This window comes from Pithys albifrons, chromosome 2 (assembly GCF_047495875.1).
Source record: "Pithys albifrons albifrons isolate INPA30051 chromosome 2, PitAlb_v1, whole genome shotgun sequence".
NCBI lineage: Eukaryota > Metazoa > Chordata > Aves > Passeriformes > Thamnophilidae > Pithys > Pithys albifrons.
This window is the reverse complement of record NC_092459.1, coordinates 99,450,559-99,478,169: the sequence shown is the minus strand read 5'-3', so window position 1 is coordinate 99,478,169 and position 27,611 is coordinate 99,450,559. Positions and strand designations below refer to the sequence as shown.

The 27,611-nt window shown below is 40.4% G+C and overlaps 3 protein-coding genes across 4 annotated transcripts in view; 2 read left to right on the top strand and 1 right to left on the bottom strand.

The window, feature by feature from the left end:
- Positions 1-11,331, top strand: part of WDR26 (WD repeat domain 26) — a 32,053-nt gene extending 20,722 nt beyond the window's left edge. The window contains exons 10-14 of the mRNA XM_071579474.1: positions 479-624; positions 1,132-1,210; positions 1,773-1,902; positions 4,581-4,766; positions 6,372-11,331. Coding sequence (XP_071435575.1) covers positions 479-624; positions 1,132-1,210; positions 1,773-1,902; positions 4,581-4,766; positions 6,372-6,397 — 567 coding nt within the window. The 3' untranslated portion in view covers positions 6,398-11,331. The remainder of the gene's footprint in view (positions 1-478; positions 625-1,131; positions 1,211-1,772; positions 1,903-4,580; positions 4,767-6,371) is intronic.
- Positions 11,332-15,830: 4,499 nt separating this feature from the next.
- Positions 15,831-24,016, bottom strand: CNIH4 (cornichon family member 4). The gene is made up of 5 exons (XM_071579466.1): positions 23,905-24,016; positions 22,564-22,632; positions 21,214-21,326; positions 16,609-16,749; positions 15,831-16,032 (listed from the first exon to the last, which is right to left on the bottom strand). Exons 1-5 carry the CDS (start codon positions 23,971-23,973, stop codon positions 16,005-16,007), a joined length of 420 nt encoding a protein of 139 aa, XP_071435567.1. The 5' UTR covers positions 23,974-24,016; the 3' UTR covers positions 15,831-16,004.
- Positions 24,017-24,074: 58 nt separating this feature from the next.
- Positions 24,075-27,611, top strand: part of NVL (nuclear VCP like) — a 42,729-nt gene continuing 39,192 nt past the window's right edge. Inside the window, exon 1 of one of the 2 annotated variants that reach the window (XM_071579435.1) lies at positions 24,075-24,151. In XM_071579435.1, the coding sequence (XP_071435536.1) occupies positions 24,095-24,151 (57 nt within the window). In that variant the 5' untranslated portion in view covers positions 24,075-24,094. The remainder of the gene's footprint in view (positions 24,152-27,611) is intronic. The other variant, XM_071579443.1, reaches the window with a different exon arrangement.

Sequence of the window (27,611 nt, the reverse complement as noted above, 5' to 3'; positions counted from 1 at the left end):
TGTTTACTCCATAGAATTTTGACTACATCTTTTTTTAGTTTTGCATGCTGTCTTTGCTTGTGTAAACAGAAATTTGAAACCCTCGTTACTTTACTAGTGTGGATTTTGGATGGTGAGGTCCACAGTCTTACCCTGTTCTTGATTGTTTGTCATTTGACTTGGTGCCCAGAATAATAGTGCAGTATGCAAACCTCACTCACTGCAAAGGGCAGCTCAGTGACATGGTGTAGATGGCACGTGTCATGCACAAGAAAGTAAGTGACTAAAGGGATTCTCAGCTGTCTGGGCAGATTCCTACAAAAGCCCTCAGTTATGAGTAGGAAGTCCTGATGCGTTAAGTCGTTCCTTTTAAAGGGTAAGGTTGCTTTCTGTAGCAATTGTCTGAACAGAAGGTGAAAAAGATTTCACAGTTCCTCAGAAATCTGAGACTAATGGTTCCATTTTTTTGTTTGTTTTATTTTTTTTTTCTTCTTATCAGGATTTAGATGGTAATCTCCTTGACTCCTGGGAAGGGGTGAGGGTACAATGCCTTTGGTGCTTGAGCGATGGGAAAACTGTTCTAGCATCGGACACACACCAGCGAATTCGGGGTTATAACTTCGAGGATCTCACAGACAGGAACATGTAACTACCTCTTTCTTTGGTTTTGAATTCATACTTAGTGTCAGGCAGAGATTGAAGAAGGGGTTGGGGGCAGGATGGAAAACAAGGTATTAAAATGCTCTCAGTGTTAAAAGAAGATGAGAATAGCATGGAACAAGAATTAGTGAGTAAATTCCAGCAAGCAGCATTAGGTCAAGTATTAGAAATAACTTTCTAAGCACCAGAGTGGATGTTTTGACATTTCTGCCTTCAAGAGTTGTAGTCCTCTCAACTCCTGGCATATTTTAGTAGATCCAGCCTTGACTTTAAGAGTTGGAGTTGAGGTCTGAAGTCTCTTTGGATTTTGGGGTTCGTCATAAATATAAGCAAGCTATTGCAGACCTGGCTTGTACTGATGGATAGACACATACCTCGTTTCAAATTCAGAACTGTCATTTCCTGATAATATTGCTGAAACAGGGACATGCCTTTTACCTTGGTGTTGCATCATTATCTGGTTACCTTGACACTCGTATCTTATCATTTCAGAGTACAAGAAGATCACCCTATTATGTCGTTTACTATTTCAAAAAATGGCCGTTTAGCTTTGTTAAATGTAGCAACTCAGGTGAGTTGGTGATGTTGAATGGAAATGGAAACAAATCTCGCAGATGCTACTTATTCGTAAATATTTTGGTGTGAGTTGGAATGTTTGATATTAACCAGTTGTATATCATGTAATATGAAGGCCTTAATATTCACAGGTATAGTGTGGAATTTTCTCAAAAGAAGCCAATCTTATTCTTAAGACTGATTGGTTTTTTCTTTATGATTTATACTCAAGCATTTCATATTGTGAAATATGTACTAATAAATGCTATTAACTGGCTGTTGCATCAAGAAGCCAGGTGTCAGCAAGAATTGTGGCAGGTTGACATGTCTGGGGGTGTGAGAATTAGATTTTATTTATCTAATTCTGCTTTTGGAACCTTGTATAAGAATAGGAGCTTTTGCAATGGAAGGGACCAAAGGCTCAAAGTTTAGTAATTTGATACATCTTTACTTTCTTTATCTAATAACAGTACTGAGGCTGGCTCTGAAGGAGTGTACTTTGATGTTTAAATTTTTTTTTCATAGTTCAAAAGAATGTCATTAATAATGTTTATGATGAAATTCTTTGTTATTTCCAGGGAGTTCACTTGTGGGACTTACAAGACAGAGTTTTAGTGAGAAAGTATCAAGGTGTTACACAAGGATTTTACACAATTCACTCATGTTTTGGAGGTCATAATGAAGATTTCATCGCAAGTGGTAGTGAAGGTAACATCATTCTCCCTTCTGCAGAAAAGTGGCATGCTGTATCCTTCCTATACCTTAATTTTGTAGGTAACAGTTGCTAACAACAGCATTGTAAAAGGAAGCAAACTGGTTAGTGAAATAAATTTGAGGTGTGCTGAGATTATGGCATACTTCAAAAATAATTGTGGGGTAGCAGAAAGAATCTTCTGAGAGGATGGTACTAGTAGAAAGGATTAATGGCTCTTGTGTTGCTCCTCTAAAGCAAAAGTATCTGCACGATTTTAATTAAAGTGGGTGAGGTGTTCTGGAGAATTTTTCTTTTTGTGGTATGATATTTAGACTTATGGTTTGAATAAAAAGTACTCCTGGGGAATAACAGCTTCATTTGCTTGTTGAAGATACAGGTGTGGTGAGGTTCTTTTAATTTCAGTAGTCATCCTAATTGCAGGCAGTAGTCTCAAATTAAGCAGTTGTTGACGTAGTCTGGTTGGGTTTCTTGGTGATCAAAGGCTTTGTGGTATGTTTTTATTCAACTGTCTGTGGCAAGAGTAGAAATTTGTTAAAGGTGTATGTCTTGAATTGGTTCAGTTCTGTCACTGATGTAGTGCCATCACCTGCCATGTAGGTCACTTAAAATCCAAGCTTATTGAGGGCTAAGAATTACACTTGGAATATATAAACAGTCACTGTAAGTGCCATGCAACTCTAAGCTGTTAGGAAACAGGGTTGGTCAGGACACTTACTGCTATTCTTTTTCGGAAAATATCAAAGATGTCTAAAATGAAAATCAGGTTTCACCTCTGACTATATCCAGTGGAATATGACTGAAGGACAGCACCTCCAGTATTCCAATCCAGTGTGAATCTCTTTTCATGGTTGAACAAGCTTCGGGTTTGAGACCCAAGTACCTGAAAGTTCAGGATTCATATAGGCATAACCATTTGCATTTCTAGATACTGTAGTGCACCAGTTCTTTTTCTCCCCCATTTATTTACTCTTTATTATCTTCATTATTTGAGAATCTACTGAGCAGTGATTGAAACTGATAGTACTCAGAGTTGAACTGTTTGAACCTGTTGCCTCTTTGTACTGAATTGTTGCAAACGTGGCTACTGAGAAAGTCTGTTTTAAAAAATAAGCAAACAAAGAAATAACACATGATATTGTCATAGTAATTAATTACATTTTAATACTTCTTAAAGCATGTTGTCGTGTAGGTCGGGGTTTTTCCCACCATTGCAAAAATAGGAAGAAAATGGAGGCCTCTGAGAGGGATTGCCTGTTGCCTTAATCCAGCTAACTTGTGTTTACCAAACCAATATACAGGCATTCTGACAAGCATGAAAATACTGGTTTGTGTTTAGGCCTTGATTCTCCTAGACAGCAGAGGCTTGTGTGTCCATACACTCATCTATAAGCAGAGTGTGCATTGTGTGGTTTGATGAATAGCATGGATGTGTAGTCTCTTGGAATCTTAAGTGGAATGTAAACACAGCCAGAACATTTGTGTCAATACAAGTACATGTAAAGGTGGGACACTCAAATGAGCTGCTGGCTCAGCAGAAGACTGTTGTTACCACATATTTCCATGATGCTTTTCTAGCAGGTAGGTCAGAGAGCAAGTTTGTTTTATAAGGGGTTGAGGGGAGGAGTAGAGGAAGTTTGTTTGCTAAGCCTTCAGAGTGACATCTACATTAAAGCCTTTCAAAGAGATTAAAATACTTCCATTTGATATGTCAGACCTAAATCTCAGGCTTTTGTGTAATACTTGTAATACATACTTGTTCAGTTTGTGTAGCTCTGTTTGGAGTATTTTACAGATGCTACTGGAGAGGTAAACCCACAGACTTGGTACAGGCTGCTATTCTATAGCTGGGATACTCAGTCCCAGCCCTGACTTATTCTTAATTGTGGTTGGTTATAAAGCAATAATACTTTCCTAAAACTTGCTGGAGAGTGTCTAACCAGTTTGCTGTTCTGTCATGTTGCTGGAAGTAATTAAAAGCTTCCCATCACAAAATAAGATCTGTAGGGTTGTTTATTGCACCTACTTTAATATGTACAAATGGGTATCTAAATACCACACAATAATTAATTGTTCAAGACAGTAACAGCATTTGAGCTATTAAGTTTTGCTCTCCCTCGTTTGCTCTGTTTCAGCTTTCACTGGAGGGTTGCAGGTCTTTGGTATTAAGATGTTTTTCATGAACTGTGGATAGGAATCATCAGCATGAGATGGTTATAAGGAGGTCTTAGTACTCATTACTTTATAATGTCTTCACTAATCTGTAAATACAATTATTTGAGGGGGAAAAAATCTGCAGTTCTTCCTTTTGAATAAGATTACAGCTCCATACCTATAATTGAAGAGTAGCTTGGTTTCTCTCTTTAGCCATGTATTCTCTTATTTGCATTGTAGTCAAATCTTTTTCTTCAAATGCCAAGTGTAGTAGCCTTTGCAGGTGTTAAAAGGGAATGTTCCTGTTAATGGAAGAGCTTGACCTGGATTCTTTTGATTGCTTTTACAACAAAAATTCTCTTAGTGCTATTGCACACTTGAGACGTGGGTTTTGGACACAGGTTTTGCAATATTGAGAGCAGAGTTGCTGAGAGCCTGTGTGGAAGTGCTATTTGACACAACAGATCAGTGCGTGCAGAACAGCATTTCTCATTTGTTTTTAACCGTGTGTTTTGTTTAGATCACAAGGTGTACATCTGGCACAAGCGCAGCGAGCTGCCCATCGCGGAGCTGACGGGGCACACGCGTACAGTGAACTGTGTGAGCTGGAACCCGCAGATCCCATCCATGATGGCCAGCGCCTCCGATGACGGCACCGTTAGGATATGGGGACCAGCGCCTTTCGTAGACAACCAGGATATTGAAGGTAAAAACTAAAAAAGTAACTGGGTTTTGATGGGGGTTTTTTGGTTGGGTTTTTTTTAGTGTATGACTGTTTGATCTTAATTGGATATTGGAAAAAAATTCTTTCCAGAGAGAGAAATCAGGCATTGGAATGGGCTGCCCAGAGAGGTGGTGGGTTCACCATCCCTGGAGGTTTTTAAACTGAGATTGGACATGGCACTGAGTGCCATGATCTGGTAAATGGACTGGAGTTGGACTAAGGGTTGGAATTGATGATCTCAGAGGTCTTTTCCAACCTTATTGATTCTATGATTCTATGATTCATACTGTGGAACAAAAAGGAAACAATTGGTATTTCCAAAATTATTTTCACATGGCCCTATAGACCCTGTGGTGTTACTAAGACCTCAGAATTAATTTATTTATGCATATTCTTTAAAATCTTGCCTCCAGTGCTTGAGGTTTAATAATGTACAGTGCTATTAAAATTTAAACAATGCATTCTAATCACACTGCAAATTGAATAATGGTATTAAAAAAGGAATCTCCAAAGTCTGGAGAGACTGTGAAGTTTTCTGTAGGAATATCTATATAAAACTGAACCTTAACTAACCATCAGCAATATAGAGGTCCAGAAGAGAGACAATGCTCCTTTTTTTTTGCTGCCAAAATGTGCATGTGTTCCCAGCCCTTCATTCCTCCCTTGGGACTGTTAATGAGATGACCACTGGGGAGTTGTTCTGCAGTTTATATGTGTCTCTCATTTCTTAATACAATGTTGAAGTTGAATATTTATTTGCAGTAGACATTAAAATGAAATACAGTATATCCTATTGCCACAGAACCAAATGAATACTGGGCATGGATATGGGTTCAGGTGGAACCTGGGCAGAGTAATCAGAGAAATCCATTAAGTACTACTGGAGAAGTAAACACCTCTAGCTCAGAATCTCCCCTAGGTAAAAATGGCTGAGAATTGGAAGGATATTAAGAGGAATAATTACCTCTTCTCCCTACACCTGTGCTTTTTGACACATCTGCTTCTAGTCTTGGGCTAGGTGGACCAGCTTGGCTAATCTGTTTATAACACTTTATGGAGTGCACCCATAAGGAGTGAGAGCATGTCCTCCAGCTGGTTTTACTCACGGTTTTGTTGTTTGGTTTTCTCTAGTTAGCTGCTTGCTCCCTCTTTTTAGTTCATCCAGAAGGTGAACTAATAAGTGCCATAAATACCAAATGAACAGAAAATGGATTTCTCACAGCAGTGCTTTTGCAAGAGATGTAGGTGCACAGAATAATACTTAGCAACTTAGGAATATTAAATGGATGACAGAACAGCTTTGTAATTGGCACACTTCACTAGAACTCAAATGCAAATGTCTGTTACTTCTTTTTGGAAAGGCTTTTTGAGTACCCACATCTAACATGTTACATTAATTTCTAGATTGATATGAATAATGTAATCTAAAATAAGTAACTTTTAGTATAAGATCTGTTAATTAATGCATGTTCAATAAAATTTATATACATACACTGTACCTGTAATTATCTTATAATGGAAATATTTACTGTTGCTAAGATCTTCAAGCTGTGATTTCTTTCTCTTTATGTTTTTGTTTTTGCTCAGAGGAATGCAGTAGCATGGATAGTTGATGGCGAATTTGGAGCAGACGACTTCAGTTTAACTTAATTAGTCGTATTTTAAATGGCTTGGGATTTGGTGCAAACAAACATGATTGATAGCTGGACAGACATGCTCGTCATGAAAAAGAACCATTTCTGAAGCCCGGTTGGGGCCAAACATTTACCACCTTGCTTCATAGTAACCAGTCGAGATGAAGCACGTCCTTAGAACTTTGTTGGACACCGTGTTGAAATTACCCCCCCCATCGGTTGTGAAGAACTGTGCTACATTCAGGCTAACCATTGAACTCAGTATATATATTTTTCCCTCCTGCCTTTTTGTCTGGCAGGCTACTGTTCTTGTTGCTCTTCTGTGTAATGAAGTTTAAATGCTTGTTTGGAACACTTTATTTAACAGTTTAGAAGGCTTGATAGAAAGAGTGCTTTAGTCTGAAGAGTATACATTGAATAGGAAAGTATTTCCTTCTCTTGTTTCTCAAGTCTCTCTCCGCCTTACTTAGCTTGAGATCTTTGCAGCTTGGTTCATGGATTCTAGCCTTGCCCGTTGCGCAGTATATATATAAATTGAGATGATAAACCAATGAACTATGTCAAAAGCACTCTCAGTATCACATTTGACAAAAAGTTTTGTACTTTTCACATAGCTCGTTGCCCTGCAAAGGGGTTAACAGCACAATTTTTTAAAAATAAATTATTTATAGGATTAAAATGACTTCATTTGTATACATTTGGAATTAAAACAATGCAAGAAGTGTCATGAAACACGGTATCACTGATGCTTTTCTGGAGTGTCTTGAGACCCAATCAAAAGCAGTGGCTGGAAGGAGCTTTATGTAGGCAGTGAAGCGTGTTTAGATGGAGGAACTCACTGTCCATCTTAACAGATAAACTATATTATTTAGGAAAAAAGAAGCATTCAGACTGCACCACCAGACTAAGATTAAACAAGAAAAGGTCTTTTTGGTTTCTTTTAATTACATAAATATATGCAACAATGCTGTTGTAAAAGGTAGACTACACTTCAAGGGAAGAATGTGTTGAAAGAGTCCTTTCTTCACAAAGTCATCATTTTGTACAAGTAATTAACATACAAATCATAATTAAACATTGTATTAAAATGGAAATTTTTCTTTATTTGATAAACAAAGCTGTATAGATTTCCATGTTGAGAATATATTTCTAAGTTTTCAGATTTAAATGCCTCTCCCAGACCTTGTTGCAACCTGGTGCTGTGAACATCTTGACACATCTAGGAGTAGTTCCACTAATATCCCACGTTAAGGTAGAAACAAAGACATTTATAATTTAAGTATGTATTCTTCTTGATGTAAACAGATGCCTGGGCATCTCTGTGCTTCTGCACTACACACAAGTTCATTATGGGATGGCACTGGATTCCCTTTTGCCACCTTGGGTGGAAAGGTAGTGTTGGTACTGCTGCAAAATAAAGAAGGAACAGGGAAGGGCATGCAGTGCGGTCATATGAATAGAAGGGTGGACTTCATCCTTTAATGAGATAATAATCTAATGTCCTTATTAGTCATGTGTGGAAGAAGGGTGGGGGAAGGTTTGCCAGAATTCCTGTGAAGAGAAGTGTAGCCCCTTTGATGAATGGGAATGTGCTATTTCCCAAAAAAACAAAGTAAAGGTTATCAGGTTAGATTTCACACACACACACCACACCCCACACCCCCCCCAGATTCCAGCCATCAGGTGGCAGGTGTTTTTCTTGCCTTGTATGCAAACTTACATGTGAGTTAAGATTGTGATAGTAGGGTTGAGACCAACCCCAAACCTGACATTAGTCTTCTAGTACCTCCAAAACCAGGTAGGAACTTAATGTTCTTATCTTCAGTCTAGTACATGGGCCTTAAAATTTAAGTGAATGCTTTGATAGCAGTTACTGTTCCACAGCACTAGGAATGCATATGTAGGCATGAGACTACAAGTAATTTCCTTCTTCCATTAATTTGTTAATTAGAGGAAGCTCTTTGTTTCTCTTCCTAGTTTAGACAGTGTAAGATTAGTCAGGCTTATTCCTATAGACAAAGTTCCTAAGATCAAATCTGAGTAAGCTAAACCTTTGGGTTTTAAAGAAAAATCAATTACCTAAGTTGTAAACAGTGTTTTACATTTTCAAAACATGGTATAATTCATAAGCAATGCCAGTATGTGAATCTTTGGAAGCTGTTGTAGTATTGTCTTACTCTGGAACTTACTTTTCAAACCAAACATTGTTTAGGGAGAGTAAGGAGAACAATGGTCTGATGTCTCTTAATAAGGTCCTATACAATGGTCTGGCACTACTTGCTTACCTCATTCTCATGGGAATAAAGTGGGAACTCTGCATAGGTGGTGAAGGCTGGATCAAATCTCAGCTGGAGGTTTAAAGTCTTGTATGCACTTAAACAGGCATTTTAAATGTGGTGGCCGTAACTAATCAGTGAGACTCCTTGTCTGGCACAAGCAATGGGGGTATGTATGGGCTGGTGCCTGCCTTCCCCCGCAGAAATTTAAAGCTAGTATCCTGCCCAAATACTGCCTGTCTCTTCTGGACTTGGTTTGTAGCCATGAAGGACACTCCAGGTATTAGGAAGCAGAGTCAGGGAGAGGCAGGCATGTTCCACTGTGTCTCCGTTAGTGTTGTGGTGCAGCCATGCCATGTAAAGGGAAGCTCCAAGCAGATGGCACTGCTTCCAGTGTCTCAGTAACAGCATGTTCTGTGCCCCATGGGTGATGAGCAGAGAAAGGTGAGACCCATCTGCATTTTGCCACACTACTTGCTCCCATAGTAAACTGACATTATAGACGTAGCAGCAATGACTACCATTCCAACCTGGAGATGAAAGAGGAACCTAAACTATTCCTAACATCGCACATTCACAATATGTGAATTGAAAAGTACCAATACTTTTTGTGCACAGACTAAAATGAGACTGGGGTGGGGTGGGGGAAAAACCCAAATAAGTTTGCTCATTTGCAATGTGTTGATTTCCATGTGCTTAAAAATGTTCATAGGCTGAAGTCTAAGGCTGGAGCAAGTACACACCCACAATAAATTACTGTATTTCTAGTCACCAGACCGATGGTTTTAGAGAGGAAAATAGTGTGTGTACTCATTTTGTAACTTTCTCTGGTCACCTGTTGGCTTAAAATATCCACAGTAGCCCCAGGTTATTATCAAGGCAGATCCTGGGGGGAAAAAAAAGTGCTGAAGTATTTTATTATCTGAATGTTCTGTAGCTGTTCAGGTAAGTATTTTTCAAGGCCCAATGGAGCACAAAAGGGAAAATGGTAGCTCTGGTTTTGTTTTGGAGGGGAGGGTAGTGGGGGAATTGACACCTTTGCTTTTAAATTTCCTTTGTCTTTTCTAAAGTTCTCCAACTCTAAAGTTAACTTCTCTTTATGATTGGAGCAAAGATGCAAGCTAGAAATCTACCCAGATCTTGCCAGTTACTTCTCAACTTGGCTTCAAACAGGTAATGTTTAACAAAACTCCGTATGTGTTGGGAGTTTGTGTCTAGTTGTGTACTTCTACACTGCTAAGGGATACTCCCACCCAAAATCAGTTTTGAAGGCTTCCTGAGCAGGAACCAGGGCTCGTACAATTAGCTGTAGCTTCAGGGGATATGGAGACCCAAATGGGGAGGGAGGTAGAGAGAGAAGAATGGACATAAAAAGTAGGATTTACTGAGCAACAGACAAACTACTGTAACTCAAGGGGGAGGAGGAAAAATGCACTTTCAATAGTTTGTCCATATTTTTAGCTACAAAATACACTTGTATCTAATTTTTTTTTGAGACGACTATTAAGAGGAACACCCATCTCGTACGTGGCTGATCCTCCTTATGACCTCCTCCTGTCTTTTCCACATTGGCTTGAGTTCATTTTCAACTGCCATACTTAATTTTGAAAACTGCTACTTTTAACAATGTTTAGAAAGAAAAATCATTAACTATGACACTTTTTTTAAACAGGGTGGACTTAATTGAAGTGTGCAGTGTTGAACTACTGCTGCAGTAGCTGCCTCTAGTTGTTGAACAGTAGACAAGTTTTCTGTCAATTAATCCAGATAATCTGGATTCAGTAAGACACATGTGAGAGTGTTCCTCCCATCTGGTATGAATGTGTGTGTGCATGTGTTCCATGTCAGACAGAGAACCAAATGTTCTAGGTACTTGTCATGTTTTATTGCATACTTTAAGTCGTGTGTATGTGAAGTGTCCTTTGACCAGAAGGTTTTGGTTAATATCAGTATATTTTTATAAATTTGAAATTCATTGTGCCCCATCTTTTTTCTTAAACATTTTTCATTCTTAGGGTATATGTGCTAGATTTGAAACTTAACATTTTTAGGCACAGATGGAAAAAGTTATTGGCTCCTTGAAAACATATGGGACAAAATGGATCCTCAAAGCATGTATGTACTTACAAACCAAGCTGTAGAGATCAAGAAAAGAACTTTATTGTTGATCTCAAGATTTCTAAATTGTCAAGATTTATATGGAGTTGTGGTGGAACTAGTTAACACTTAGAGCTTTTGGTATGTAATGACTATTTGCTATGGACTGATATTAAATGTTTCAAAGGATTGCGTTCTTAAACTTTCTGGATTTTTGTTACTCTCCTCAGATATTATTAAGTAGTTAAAATTTCTTTGCTATATTACATTAAAAACATAAGAACTTTGGGTCTCGTATTTATTTTCACTTGTTTTACTAATTATTTACAGAACACCGTTTTAACTTTTTTATTTTATAAATGTGTAGTATTTTAAACATATCTTTAAAAATTGTTCAATTGGAACTACATTAACTTCTGATTTGTTTTTATTAGGATTTTTAAAAAAAACAAAAACACTTTTTCCATGTTGGTGCACAGCACTTAACAGAAATGTTTGTATTCCCTTTCTTTCAATTCAATAAACAATAAATAACTGGAATGAATAGTTCTTAGTTTCCCTAACTTCACTTATATGACTGACTTGGATGTTAATTTCTTGATGATTAATTACAAATTTCTTCCATATTTATAGTATTTCACTTCCTCACGAAGGAAATTAACTTGTGGCAGTTGAGCAGCAGCAGATGAGTGTTGTGTGCAGCCTTTCCAGTGCTGTGTGCAGCCTTTCCAGGATTTGGTGTCTGGCTCTAACCTCCCTCACACTTGTGTTTTCACTGTATGTTCAGCAGTCACCTTGCCTGTGTCCCAGACTGCTTATCTCACTTGTTGAACACCTGCTGCCTTGAGGCTCTGGGAAATCCGTGATTCCTTAATGCTGGAGCTTGCTTAAATACTGGAAGTGGGTTGCTTTTTGTTTGGTTTTGTGGGGTTTTCTGATTCTTTGTATTAAGAAGGTGCTCCTAAAGTACTTGCATCTCCTGCCTTTGTTCCCTCCAACCACCCCTGCGTTCTTGTCCCCCCTCCCCATGCCTTAAAACAGAACCACACCTTTGTCCTGCACTTCCATTCAGCTCTACCTTACTTCTGTTAAATAAACTTGTGCCTCAGTTTCCATTCCATGTAGCTTTTTCAAACTCATTTTGCTGAAACGCATTCAATTTTTTAATTCTTTAAGGTTATATATTGATTAGAAAAGGTCTTTACTCCCTCTGGTAGCACCTTTGAATTAACTTTATTCTCTCCCTTACAGTTTAGGTAATATATAGATAATTATGGCTTAAATTCAGCTGCCAACAGAAGGGGCATGCCTTACTCCTCTCTATGGCCCTTGTGCTGCTTCCCTTGGGTACTGATATTTGCAGGAGGGTTGTTGGATTGCAGACCCACTTCCATAAATGATCTGTGCAGCAGATGAGGTAACTAACAAACCTGGCCAAAAAACTGCTTCATCCGCTGTCCTGTCTGCCTTTAATGGGTCAGGAGAGTGCAAAAGAGGTATATGAATTCTATAGACTGTGACATTTCAGTATTTGTAAGATTAAAAATTAACTACTGTGGTTTGGGTTTGGTTTAGTTTTGGGGTTTTTTAATCCTTCAGATTATTTAAAAGAAATTTACATAAGAAACCTGAGTAGATGTGCATTTCATAATTAGCTGAAATCCAAACTCTGCCTGAGGCAGGGTACTTCTCTTACACCTCAGCTTATGCTTGCTGTGCTGCCTGCTGTGCTTCTCTGCATGTCTTGCACGTGCTTAGGCTGTCAGCTCATCAGAAGGATGGCAGTCCAGTTATAGCCTGACTTCAAAAGCCCTATAGTGCTCTGAAGAGTAACCAGGAGGTTTGTGTGGCTCTAATGTTTCTGCCAAAGTTAAGGTGGTTAATGTACTGATAACTGCATGGTGGTTCATATATATCTATATATCTATCCCACATTTTCCTACTGCTACCTCGAGTGGCCATCATTTCATATACTTGAGGCAAAAATGGTCTTCTACCACTTGTACAAAATTCTAGAGAGCTTCTTGTGAGGAAAAAAAACTAGAATAAAGCTTTGGCAATCCTGAACAGATAGAGATTTACTTTTATAGGCTTATCAGGGATTCAGGTTGATTGTTAACCTGCAGGTAGAACTGTGCTTAGGGTTATTGCTCACACTGATTAACTGTGTTCCATAAAACAGAACTGCTTTAGTAAAAAAAAGTCATGTACTAGGATGAGGAGGCAAGTATATTCTTTAACAGGCTAAACAATCAACAGTCTGTAACTGAAATGATTAATTAGGAGGAAACATGCATGCAATTGTACATATTTCATTACCTCCCCAAATGCAGAACTCTTAATATCTATCTTATCTATCTGAAAATTGATGAATGACTGTCATCTGCACAAGCGGACCGGACTGTGGACTGTGGGCGAGGGTAAGAGCTCAATAATCTCAGTTAAAAGTCAGAACTCCTGCAGGCTAACTTGAGATTAATTTTCCTGGAGTAGCAGCTTTCCCCAAATCATAGCTAATCATTTCAAGGATAAGCTAATGGTTCCCTCATGAAGTTATACTTGGATACCTCAGTTCCAAAGGGAAATAGTCTAGTGAGTGAATAGGAAGGGATTTGTGTTTGTTCTCTTGCACATTTACAGTGATAGATGAATTTTTATTTAAAATCAGTCTGAAGTTTCTAATTCTGCATAATAAACTTGGGTTTAAATTACCTTGTTCTCCTTTGCTGGAGATGCAGAAAATAGGGATTTTGTTTTGATTTTTACTACCATAAAATTTCTGTGGTCTGTGGATCTCCCTTGAGAGAGGTGACTGTAGGATCTGTATTTCCAGCTAATGAACCACAGTTTCAGCAATTACAAATACATTTTTCCTGTTGCTGACATTGAGCTCTGTGAAGATCTGTACTGAGGCAGGAAAGGACCCTGTACTATAAGGAAGGCTTTGAAGTTACCAGTGTAATTACTTAGCAGAATTTTAGTCTCTGAAACTTGCTACTGAGGTTTTTACAACTATTATAATCAGTTGTTAGATATAAATGGAGAATTTATTTACATTAAAAAATTGAGGTGGGAAGTTTGCATTCATATAAAAGTATAGTTTGTTTAATATTTGACAACAACCACTTAGAAAATGTGTCTGTATTTTTTTTGTTGGTCTGTCATGGTTAATAATCCTCTCTTGAGGAAGGAAGTGGGGAGGAACCCACAATACCATTCCTTTAGGTCAAGGCATGCACATACTATGTCATCCTTTTTTCCCTCAGATATGCTGTTTTCCCTTATCCTCTGGCCTGCTCCCATCTCTGAAGAAGCACTTTCCTTGGTACAAAAGAGAAGCTTTTCATAGTGAGTGATACACTATAGCAATTCCATGAAGGAAGGGGTCTACTCTATCTAAACATCATCCCTGCAAATCTGAGGTGCTAGTAGTTAAAAATCATCAGAGACAAGGTATCATATAAACATTTCAATTAATAATAAAGTTCTTATCCCCAAATCATGTCTTTAGAATAAAATATAAAATTGCTGGTTTAAGAGATGGATTTACAGATCAATGCTCATGTTTTTCAGTGTGAAACATTAATGAAATACATCTCCTGTCAGCACTACAGCAAGGGCTTGACTTAAGCAGCTTATTCACACTGCCCTCTCTTCTAACAGATAACACCCAAAATATGTGTAGTATGTTTTTCTCCTGTACAAATTAAATAATTTAACTGCCTGCCACATAAACTGCAACAAAAGTTTCTGACTTTCTACTCTAAGTTTTACTTGCTCTCCTTTCCTAGACTGATATCCTGTCTGGGTTTCAGCTTTATAGAGCAGTACTTTCTGTATCTTGATTTTTGTGATGTCAAGTAGTCAGTGGCATAAAGCTGGGGTAGTTGTTTCCTTAAGTTCTTTTTTAGTGAGCATAATTTTCAGCAGTTTTTCATCTTTATAACAGCTGAACTTGGGACTCTATCCATCATAAATTTACAGCCAGACTTTTGCTAGAACAAACACTGAACACAAGGTATCTACAGAAATCAAGCATCAGGGTTCTCATTGCTGGCCACAGAAACAATCTGTTAACTACAGCTGTACACTAAAAACCCAAGTACTTTAAAAGAAAAAGCTCATACATTTTAGGATGTTATTACAGAAGTGTATTTTTAAAGTGTTTTAATTTGGTGTTTGTTTCAAGAGACCTACTTCCAAGCACATATAAAAAAAATTAGACAGTTATTGGACAGTGAGGGTACAAGCTCAGGTTTCTACACTTATCACTGATGCAAGAGCTGCACAAAAAGAACTTAGTTTGCTGGTATCATTGAAGCAGACTCACATCAGAATGGGATAAATGGGGTTATGGTTTACCAGACCATTTTCCTGAGCCAGACATACTCTTGGATATGGAAACAGCAGATTCATGGAGTGGCAACTGCAGATAAGTCTTTTGCTCTGTAACCAACTCCAACCCTGGTGCAAGATGATGTTTACTGTATGTGAAGGTCTGTGATGTACTTCAATGACAAAAGGGGAGTTGAAGGGAAAAAGCAAGTATTAATCATGTTTCTTATTTATCTGTTTTTCACTCTTACATACAAGTGTCACTTCCACCAAAGGGATCTTAATCCATCCAAACACAAGACTTCACATGGGTTGTTTGAAGGAGGTGTGGAAAAGGAGAAAAGAGTAACTGTTATTCCATTGATTTTTACCTGGAAAAAACACTTGACACAAAGATGCAAGCTGTGCTACTGTTCCACTGTGAAATGTGTTCCAAGCACTGCATCAAACTAGGCTGAGGTAGGACAGCTTGACAGCCAGAGGCACATCCTGACACCTTTCAGTAAGAAGTAGTTATCACAGCTGCACTTAAACTTGTTCTGGAACTACCATCATTACCAGCCCATGCTGCTGAAATGAGTTTCCCTTCTCACCACTTAAATCCTACAAGCTCAGTTCCATAAGCAAGGACTGCATCTTACAGAAACAGCAACTCCAGCAGTTTGGGTTGTAAAGGAACAAAAACAACTGCTACACAAATCCAATGTCTTTTGAAAATATTTTATGTTAAAAATACAGAAAAATATTTCTTGTTCAAAGAGGCAAAATATACTGCATGACGACACTGATCTAGGTGTGTTCGGAAGGTGGCTGAGGCTCCACAACCAGTCACTGGAGTGATGACCCAATTTGGCAGATAATGGTTCTTTTTCAACGTCTCAATCATTTATCAAAGCCAGAATCATACTGTGACAAAACAGAAAACATGACACCAGTGGATTACTGAAGCATGTGAAAGCAGGAACAGCTCTTGCTGTCACGAGAGAGCTGCACTTCAACCTGAAATAGAAAGTCAGGGCAACTGCTGCGTGCTTTGCTTACAACAAGGGCTGCAGAAGTAACACTACTGCAGAATGCCAGGAGCTCTTCCATCTTGTAAGTGTCCCCATCACAGAACTCATCCATTGCTAACTTAGCCAGATGAACTTTATTTTTTAAAACAGAACTTGAAAAATAAACTGGATCCTCAAGATTATTTCCTTTCTAAATAGGCCACTTACTGTAGGTGCTGAAAGCATGTAACTCTATATTGTACCTGTAATGGTTTAGAGATTGAGGAGTAGCCTGAGTTTTCAAACAATGTCTGATCAGAAGGAATAAATGTATATAATGAGCCCACAGATAGCTGTCAAAATACATTACTTAGGCTTAGCAGGATGCAGAAAGATAGACATGAATACCAGCAATTACACTAGAAGAGAAGAGAAAAAAATGGCAGGCAGACAATTCCTTTGTTCCTTGGGAGCCATTTTTGAAACTAACCTGTAAAGGTACATGAAGAAACAGAGCAGATGAAAGCCCAGTTTAATCATGGCTTCTTTCATGTGTGATTTCAGTTGTCCTCGGTTATGGATCTCTGTGGGATCAAACACTCCCATGTTTCCACTTGGCACCATAATGTACCTGAAAAGTTTAAGAATAAAGAAAGAAAAATACCACACAACAAAACTCAAAAATACAATCATTGAAACATTAGGGAGTGTCAGGGGAAGGAGAAGCAAAGAGCTTTCCCAGAAGAGATGTTCATCTGAAGAGTTGTTTCACAATTCAAGGTAAGGGAGTTCTTTTTTAATTCTATTTCAGGATATTGTGTGTATCTCTGCCAGTAAAACCCACAAAGAATAAGAGAACAAGAAGTACTGGAAGCATCAGCCCAGCTTCCCATGTGTAAATGGGAGAGATTTCAGGTAATAGCCAATTCCAGTTCATTTTAGTTGCTGTTCAGTTACTTGCTGTCATGGAGAAAACATCCACCCAGCATGGAAAGATGCATTAGATGAAAGGGACTGGAAAAAACTTAGTTTAGCTAAGAATTAGTGATTTATGTAGCAAAATCAAACCTTTATATAAATAAGCAAAAAATCTGGTTGTCAAAATGAGATGGTGTAAGACAAGACAAAGGATCTGTGTGTTATGCCTGTCTGTCACAGCCAGCCTGGGATACCTCAGCACTGACACTGACACTGAGACTGACGTGGTGAGAGCCTGGGCAGAACTGAAGATGTGCTGTCCAACCTCCACATAAGAACAAAAGTTGAGTGTAACCAAGTGAAATGTAAGCAAAGGAAGCATAAAACCAGCCAACCAAATGCTCGTGTCCTGTGAAAATTCAGCAAGTACCATGTTGTTTTGTCCCATGCATTTCTCAAGGGAGCAAATATGAGCACATGAACATCTCACTCCAGCTGAGCTCAGGCTAGAACAATACTATTTTTTTCACTGAGATGTCATACAGCTTTACCTTCTTGGATTAATATTCTTTCTGTATGGGAATTTAACTACTTGTCTTAAAGCTGGAATAAAAAAAGTCATCTCGGAAGGGAAGGCTTTTTGATTATATACTCAAATGGCACCACTTGTATTCCAACAGGCATTTCCACACCTCTTACAACATTCATTTCAATAACAGGAGGAGAAGTAAGGGAACAAGAAACAAGGATGTTCTCTAATGGCAGTACAAGGCTGGAAAAAAAGAAGATAAGACTACTGTGTCTTTCACAGAGGCATTAAAAAAGCATTGCAGCATATTTGACTAATATAAAAGACAATTGTGTTTCACGAAAATTAGTTCATCTGAACTAACTCCAGTTTGAAATTCTCTTCTAAATTTGAAGTTTTAAAGGATTGTTCTATTTTCAGTATTAAACAGAAATTACTGTCCATTTACTGGGAATGTAAAATGCATTTAATTGGAATAAAAGGAAGAACACAAGATTCCTGTACCAATTTATCCCAGAAATAGAGTTCAGAGTTTTCTATATGTCTAGGATATTAGTGCCATAAAGGCAGCACGTATTAATTTTGCTTTTTAAGAAAAATGGTAACACTGAAATTTTGCAACTTAATTGCAGAGCCTGTGAGATATTTTTTCCTAGAGGCCCACAAATTAGGACAGCTTGTATCTAAGGAAACTAGTCACAGATACAATGATGGTAGATGCTGACAGACCTAAGTCACGGCAGTTGTCAGACTCTAAGCAGCGAAAAAGATTCTACAGCAAACAAGAAAACTGTCGGCTTTAATGGATACAACATTATTGCCTTCAGTATTTCCATTCAGTGAAAGCTGCTGCCACAGCAACATGACACCTCCCTCTAAATTACACAACTTTTAAAGGGATGTAGAAGATTTGGTCAGAATTTTCCCTGCTTTTTAAAGATTTTTTTAACTTTTTTTTTTGTTACCCTTTCAGTTTTAAGATGAGTATTATCTACTTAAAGACACGGCAAGAATCACATTATTTAGACCCATTCTCTCAAGATCAATACAACAAAGAAGAAAGAAAAAAGTTGAACACTTCCCTAAAAGTTCCAAAACAAGGAGAATGTAAGACAAAACTGTCTCACTTGAGACACTACAAAATTCATCAAAAGAATAAACTAAATTAAATGATCATCGGAGTATGCTGAACAAGAAGGGCCAGACGGATGTTAAAATAAACATGTTTGAGTCTCCCCTGATGCTGTTTTTGACCAATTCATGCTTCCCAGGATTTATTTCTGATGCCTCTGTCATACAAAACCTCTCTCCTCTCAATGAAATCCTTCATACGATTAGTAAATTAAGTCAGGACTGCCTGTAACTGCCATTTACTCATTGATATCAGGCAGATTTTGAAGAAAAGTGACTGACAGGAAGATATTGTTCCACCTTATCACTTTTACTACAAAGCATAGACTTCTTAAATCTCAACACAATCATTTTTGTTTCTGTACTCATTTTGGAATAGACAATAAACTTAAACCCTTCTGAATTTGTGTGCAGAAATACAATAGCATACCAAGAAGATGTAAAAACATTTAGCTGATTCCAGATGTTGTGATAATGGGTTCACACTTCATCTGTTCCCACCTGAACAGAATTTAGTAACTTACACCTTCTCTTCAGTGTACTCTAACTACTTTACAGTCCACTATTTTCCAACTACAATACCTTTTCTCCATTGAACACTGGTTCAAACATATGTTGTATTCAAAATCTTCAGATTTCCTTTATAATCATAAAATGGTTTGGGTTCAAAGGGATTTAATGATCATTGATTGCCAAGGCCACTAGACCAGGTTGCCTGAAGCCACTCTTCCAGGCATGAGGCATCCACAGCTTCCCTGGGCAAAACGTTTCTTCCATATATCTAACTTAAATTTCCAGTCTTTTAGTTTGAACCCATTACTTCTTGTCCTAGCACTACAGCTCCTGATGAACTGATAATGCCAGACACCACACTTGCTTTTGCAGATCTCTAACTCCTTCATTACAGGTGGGATAATCCAGGCTATTAATCTGAGTGAAACTCCTTGATCCACAGACGGCAGGCAGGATTAGTGATACAGGCTTAACATCTTGACTTCCTGTGGCAGGACAGGCAAAGTATCATATTGTCAGATTCATTTATTGCCCACACTACACAATTAAAATTGAGGAAACAATTCTGAATTTTAGGATATTCAGAACATTTATGCATGACAAATATGAGAGCTCTCAATACAAAACAGCAGTCAAAGCTCAGTGCCTGAAGTGTAGAAATAGAAATAATTTGTCTTTTAAAATTCACTCTGACAGGGCTTAGAAGGGAAAGCAAGTGGCTACTTTAAAAATTAACGTAAGTACAGAAAATGAAGCAGCAAGAGGGTAACTAGTACAAGAATTCTTAAAAATAGCTTCAAAGAACATCCATTCTCTTTCCAGTGTCTCTGCAGAAACAGCGTTGCCTAAATGAAACATCAAACTCTGAATTGCCAGCAGTGATCAAATACTGGTCATTATGGGAACAGTTGTGCAGAGAGGTGGCCAAGCAAAAAGAGGCAAAAACATGCCCTGTGTGTGTGCATTTAGGCAGCACTCTTTTGTTAAGCATAAAGTTAGATACTGTCCAATGTTCCTCCAGTTTAGAAACACCTGAAGGCTTTGCCGGCAGTGCCATTGAAAACAAGGGTGATGAACGCACTCATGGCTGTTTTGCCCAAGAACAACCAGATTAGCAGTTTAGAGATAACAACTTTGTTTTGACAAGAGCTGTAAAACTTCTTGTTTAACAGGTTCAGGCAAACAAACATTACAGCCAACTTTTCCTACCCGTACCTCAAACTTTTGTATTCCTGTAGTGTAGTGATTAGAGACAACTTGTGACAAATTCGCACCCAGTTTGCATTAGCTTAATGCCTGGAAAGGGTCAGTTCTCCAAAGAGCCAATGATAAAAGATAAAAAGAACATTTTTGGAACTAACAGTCCCAGTGTTGCCACAAGGAAACCCCATCTCATAACTAAACCATTTGAAAGGGGTGGCAATGCAGGGCACCAAGACCAATAACCCTGACAACTCTCCTAGGATGAAAAGTCTGCAAACTTTTTCAAGCAGGAAGAAACATGATGGGGAACAAAACCAATGCAGATGAGGGTGAGACAAGTCAGTAAAGGAAGGAGGGTTCTGGTGACCCCACCACAGCCCAATGGTTTTACAATCAATGGCCATGCTGACCTAAGCACTTTTTGCTGATATGACCATCAGGTGTGTTGGCACAGCATGAAAAACATTAACAACTCTGTTTGCAGTACTACTTCATAACCCCAATTAATATGGTATTATTTCCTATGGATTGGGGAATGACCCACCAGATGAGATTCCTGGGCATTAGAGATAATGGAAGCAAAGACCAAAAGCTTCATATCCTTTACACTATTTGGTTTCTTGTAATTTTAATTGCAAGAAGAGCTTTTATCTTGGTTTGATCAATGAAGACTGGTAGCAGCTGAGGAACACAAAACTGAAACATCTCATCATGACACATATTATTTATCTTTGTACTACACTTAAAACTAAACTGGTAACAGTGGGGAAAAACAAAGCACACCAAGCCCTGTGCACTTACCTATATATATTCCATGTTGCTACTGGCAAATTAAGGAGAAAGATGAACCAGTGCAATGAAATAAGCATTAATACTGTTACAACAGCATGGCCAATCACCTCAGGGACCACCCACTGTAAAAAGGGAAAAAAAGAGAGTTATATGCACAAAGGTAAATTCCTTTCTGAAAAACAGATCTATATGAAGTTCTGATGTTAATAATCTAAAACTCAGAGAAAAACATCCATGGCAGAGGCAGATTAGCTCAGTTAAAACTTGGTTGTAATAATGCCAAGGTCAAGGGTTCAATTCCCTGTGTGGGCTATTGACTTAAGGGTTGGACTCCATGATCCTTGTGGGTCCCTTCCAACTCAGAATAGTCTGTGATTCTGTGATATAAAACATATATTGAGAAGATATATTTAAGGCTGTGAATTACTCTGAAACTGTTGGAATGTGATTCCATCACAGAGGGGAGAAATTTATACCTTCAGGCAGATTCCAGGAAAGTAAGCCAGAAACCAAGCCCTAAGGTATTAGAAGAGGTGCTTTATCCAAGTATTACAAACACTTCTAGAGGGCACCACAGCAGCTGTTTGAACACAACTATATTACACAAGCACTTAAGAAAGGAAGTAAAAAAGTATAGAGTGCTCATCTGAAATCACCACAGAGAACAGTGGATTTAGGAACATAGAGAATTAAAATCTGCACAGACATGGGATGTACAAACAGCCTCAGGCTTGGAACAGACAACAAATTTGATCAATAGGAAGACTGACATAGTTAAATTGGGTCAGCCCAGCCCCTGGCAATTACATATTTTTGGCTTGATAGTGTCCTGTACCATTCTCTCTCACATTAAGAAAAAAAAGTACCTTCAGATCAAAGGCAAAGCACATGTGGGAAGGCCACATTGATTTAATTTTTAAGCAGATTTGTTTAAAATTATACTTTCTCTTATCACAGTAAAACTCTCCCGTTCAAGAGAGGTTAGAAATTACACAGAAGCATCCGAGAAAGTTGCTGTAAAGATCTCAAGAGTTCAGTCATGAGCAGATTCCTTTGGTGTGGCTCTTCTACAGAAACCAAGGCACAGAACTCAGGAGCTCTGTGAAGCACTGAAGTCTCAGTTCCAGAGACTGCAGCAGCCCATCCTGTAGCACCAGGGGGCAGAACAACACCCTTTTGTGACTGAATTTGCCGAACGATGGGCACGCAAAACAGACAAGCAGTCCGAAATAAAGGAGGCATGCAAAGTACTGCTAGTCAAGGCTCGTAAGATACACATTACACCCCAGGTATTTGTGATGCTGAGATGAAGGATGTGGTTTTCTTGAACCACACTAAAGGCAAAGAAGAGCCATTTACTTTATTGAGTTTGGAGCAGCACGATCTAGCATTGATGTAGTCACATTCCAAATCTGATAGTGTGATTATCTGAAGTCCAAGATAAGGAAACATTGTATGGTAACCTGTAAGACACAGAGCTTTATTTTCAGCCAACAAACTGGGGAGAACCCTCTTGCTCTCAGCATAGACATCTTGTTCTACCTTTATCTGCCAAACGCATAGTTCAATTAGTTACAACTCACTCCAATTTTAGATAGAAACCTTGGCTACATTTTATCATCAGGCCAAGAGATTTTATGATATTTTCCCAAGGGCAAGTGTTGAACAAAGTTCAGTTCAACCCTTACAACAGATGAGGGAGGCAAACTCAGTGTTTTTAGTATCCAAGTTACTACAACCCTTGAAGCAGGAACTTAAAAGTAACAAAAAGTTAATGCACTTTTTAAAGTCTCCTGACAATAATGTTGTTTTAAAAAGTGAACCCACCTTTTTTTTTCAACATTTACAGCAACACTGGATTAATTAATACTTTGTTAGGCAGTAAGAAAGTAACATTATTGAATGAACTTTCTGCAATTGAAATATTAATATTTCAGACAGAAAAGTCCTCTCAAAAAAGGCTTAGGATGCATCACGCTATGCCCTGTAAAGCCGTGGTCCTTTACTCCAAGGAAATTAACAGTATTTTTTATATTTCTAAAAAATAGGTGAAGGCTTTCAATTTTTCAACAAGTAACCTATACTTCTAGAATGAATTTTTTGCAGGTGCTTCTCTACTTGTTTCTGTTGGACTCTGAAACAGCAGTAGGACTGAAAGAGGTGTAAAAGCCAGTTCTCATTTACTGAGAAACGTAAGGAAAGGGAGTCAGATCTGTGCCTTTACATCGCCACAGCCAAGGCTGCGGGCGCGTCCCTAACAAAGACCATGGGAATGCTGTTTGCCGAGGGCCTGGGAGCGCCGCAGCTCCGGCACGCAGTGAGGGAGGACACGGAACCCTCGCAATTCCATCCCTGGCAATTCCAACCCTCGCAATTCCATCCCTGGCAATTCCAAGGCTGCCGCGCGGCCGCACATCTCGGGCCCGCCCGGCTCCCGAGGGGCAGCGCTCCCACCGCTCCCCCGCTCCCTCTGCTCCCGGTGCTCTAAGCACCCACCACGCTCCAGGCAGCGAATCCCGCAGCGCTTTCCCGCAGCCGAGCGCTCCGGCTGCCCCAAATCCCCCGGTCCCGGCGGCTGCTCCGCGGGCCCCCGCACCGCGGCCATGACCCAGCGCAGCCCCTCCCGCCCTCAGCCCAGCGGACCCAGTCCGCCGCGGCACCCCCACCCTGCCCGCCCCCAGCGCCGGAGGAGCAGGATACGAAGTAAACGGAGAGGAAGATGAGGGCGCAGCAGTCGATCAGCGAGAAGATGAAAACCACCGACTCCATCCCGCCACCTCCGCCGCGCCCGCTGCGCCGCGGCCCCTCTCGGCCGCCGTAGCACCCGCCCCGCGAGGGCGGGCCCGGCCGCGCGGCCTGCTGGGAAATGGAGTCCCCGCGTTGGGGGGCCATGAGGAGCCGGCACGGCCGCACCGTCGACCCGCGGCTGAAGCAGCGCGTCAAGCAGGTACCGCCCACATGGGATGCCCCAGCCCCAGCCCCAGCCCCAGCCAGCCCTGGCACCGACCCCGACCCCGACTCCCCCCGGTACCGACCCCGACTCCCCCCGGTACCGACCCCGACTCCCCCCGGTACCGGCCCCGACACCCCCTGGTACCGACCCCGACCGGCCCCAGCCAGCCCTGGCACCGACCCCGATGCCCCCCATCCCGGTACCGGCCCCGACCCCACCCCGGTACCGGCCCCGATACCCACCCCCCCTCCCCGGTACCGGCCCCGATACCCACCCCCCCTCCCCGGTACCGGCCCCGATACCCACCCCCCCACCCCGGTACCGGCCCCGATACCCACCCCCCCACCCCGGTACCGGCCCTAACGCCTCCCCGGCCCCGACTACCCCCGGCCCCGGCGGGGGTTTGTGTGTGTGTCCCCCTCGCTGAGGGGTCTGGAGCACCCGGCCCAGCCCGCTCAGGGGAGAGGGAGACCAAAGCCCGGCCCTGACCTCTCAGGGCCTTTAAAAAGGCTTTAGAAAGGTCTATTTGTATTTTTACTTCGTTTTCTGATTTGTATTTCCCCTTGTTTTCACACATTCCTCTGCCCTCCTCGTTAGTTCCAAGCCTGAGACTTGGCGGCTGCTGCGGGTGTGCGATTAGTGCAAAGAGAATTCATAGAATCGATTGGGTTGGAAAAGACCTCCGAGATCATCAAGTCCAACCCTTGGTCCAACTCCAGTCCATTTACCAGATCATGGCACTCAGTGCCACGGCCAATTTCAGTTTTAAAAGCTCCAGAGGTGGTGAATCCGCCACCTCTCTGGGCAGGCCATTCCAATACCTCTCTGGAAAGAATTTTTTTCTGCTCTCCAACTTAAATTTCCCCTGGCAGAGCTTGAGCCCGTGCCCCCTTGTCCTATTGCTGAGTGCCTGGGAGAAGAGACCAACCCCCACCTGGCTAGAACTTCCCTTCAGGTAGTTTTAGACAGTGATGAGGACACCTCTGAGCCTCCTCTTCTCCAGGCTAAACAACCCCAGCTCCCTCAGCCTTTCCCCATAGGACTTGTGCTCCAGTCCCTTCACCAGCCTTGTTGCTCTTCTCTGGCCCCGCTCCAGCCCCTCAATATCCTTTCTGAACTGAGGGGCCCGGAACTGAACACAACACTCAAGGTGTGGCCTCACCAACGCAGAGTACAGGGGAAGGATCACTGCCCTGGTCCTGCTGGCCACGCTATTTTTGATACAGGACAGGATCCCATTGGCCTTCTTGGCCACCTGGGCACACTGTTGGCTCATGTTGAGCTTCCTGTCAATTAGTACCCCAAGGTCCCTTTCTGTCTGGCTGCTCTCCAGCCACTCTATGCCCAGCCTGGAGCGCTGCAGGGAGTTGTTCACTCAGAGTGTAGAGGTACATAGATTTGTATGGATATACCAGGTATGTATGTACTTATACAGGTGTATGTGCATTTATATGTATATGCATAGGTGTATGTGTACGTGTGCATATATATGTACACAATCACCTGTGCATATATAGGCATATATATATAGGTGTATATATATGTGTGTGTGTGTATGTGTATATATATATATATATATATATATATATATATATTTGGGTATTAGGAGGAATTCCCTCACAGAAAGGGCGATTACACATTGGAATGAGCTGCCGAGGGGCTGGTGGAGTCACCGTCTCTGGAGCTGCTTAAGGCACTCAGCAATAGGACAAGGGGGCACAGGCTCAAGCTCTGCCAGGGGAATATTAAGTTGGAGATCAGAAAAAATTCTTTCCAGAGAGAGTAATCAGGCATTGAAATGGGCTGCCTAGAAAGGGGGTGGATTCACCTTCCCTGGAAGTTTTTAAACTGAGATTGGATGTGGCACTGAGTGCCATGATCTGGTAAAGGGACTGGAGTTGGACCAAGGGTTGGCCTTGATGATCTTGGAGGTCTTTTCCAACCCAATCGATTCTATGATTCTATGAGGTGGCACTTGGTGCCTTGGTCTGGCTGACAAGGTGGTGTTCAGTCACAGGTTGGACTCGATCATCTGAGAGGTCTTTTCCAGCCTAATTGATTCTGTGATATTGGGAAATTGTCAGTGTTTACATTTGGAAGCACATATAGTGATTATATTAAATAGCTACCAGCCGTAGGACACGAGGGCACGGGTTTAAGCTCTGCCAGGGGAGGTTTAGGTTGGATATCAGAAAGAAGTTCTTTACAGAGTGGTCAGGCATTGGAATGGCCTGCCCAGGGAGGTGGTGGATTCTCCAGCCCTGGAGGTTTTTGAGGTGAGACTGGACATGGCACTGAGTGCCATGATCTAGTAATTAAAGTGGAGTTGGATTAAGGGTTGGACCTGATGATCTCGGAGGTCTCTTCCAACCCAAATGATTCTATGATTCTATGAAAAGGAGAAGATATGATTGCTTCCCTAGTATGTGTGTGAAGAGCAGGGAAAACAGTGATTCCTTCAAGTGGCACAGTGCTGTGTTATGTCTTATGAGTTAATTAAATACCATTTTTTTGAGCCTCTGTATTAGTGTACTCTGCTTTGAATTCCTTAAAATGCAAGTGGCTGCTTGAGGGAACCTGCTTGGTTTAATTTACAAGATCACAGTGGTTGTGTCTTGGCTATTCTGAAGTGGAAAAGCCTTTTTATGGTAGGGTTCGTGGTAGGCTTGATGTTTCCTGCAGAGCCATTGCTGCCCATGGGTAACATGAAGTGTAACATACTTTGAAAAGATAATTCTGTATTCAATTTGATAATTTTAAATAGAGCTATTAATTTAAATGGGGTTTTGAAGTTCTTGTTGCTGTGACATCTCTGTGAGACTATCTTTTAGGGAGATTCTCTGTTTTCTTTCTCCCTTTTAAGAAGGAATTGACCTTTACTGTATCAAAACTGCTTCTCACTGCGGATTAGGAGGGTGAGGGAAGAGAGCAAATGGAGTAGAGTTACACATGGAATTTAGTAAATTTTCTCACTCTTCCGTAATTGTGGTTTGAAAAGCGTTTGATGAACTGCTGTCATAACAATAAAAAGGCTTGACAGAATTTTCATTAATGCGCTTTCCTGTAATTCTTTGAAACATCTTGTAAAGATTAAAGGTCTTATTATGACAGTATTCATGCTGATTGATACAGAGTTTCATTTTTAAGGTAGCAGATCTAAAACAAAAGCAGGTTTGCTGAGAGGAACCATGACCTTTAGGACTGACAATAAGGTAGTGAGTGGGCTACAAAGCCATCAGTCTTAGTAAATAAAAACATTGGAGTTGGCCCAGCCCCAAAATGCAGGATGCTGCCTTTCCTGGGGAAGTAGAGCTACCTTGTTATCTGTGATTTAATAAGCATTTCCCATTTCATTGGGAAATAATCTGTGGTGTGTTGCAAGGCAGTGAAAAGCTGTTTCTGATTTTCATTTTAACTTCTAAGAAGAGTAGAGTTTGAAATAGGCATATTTGAT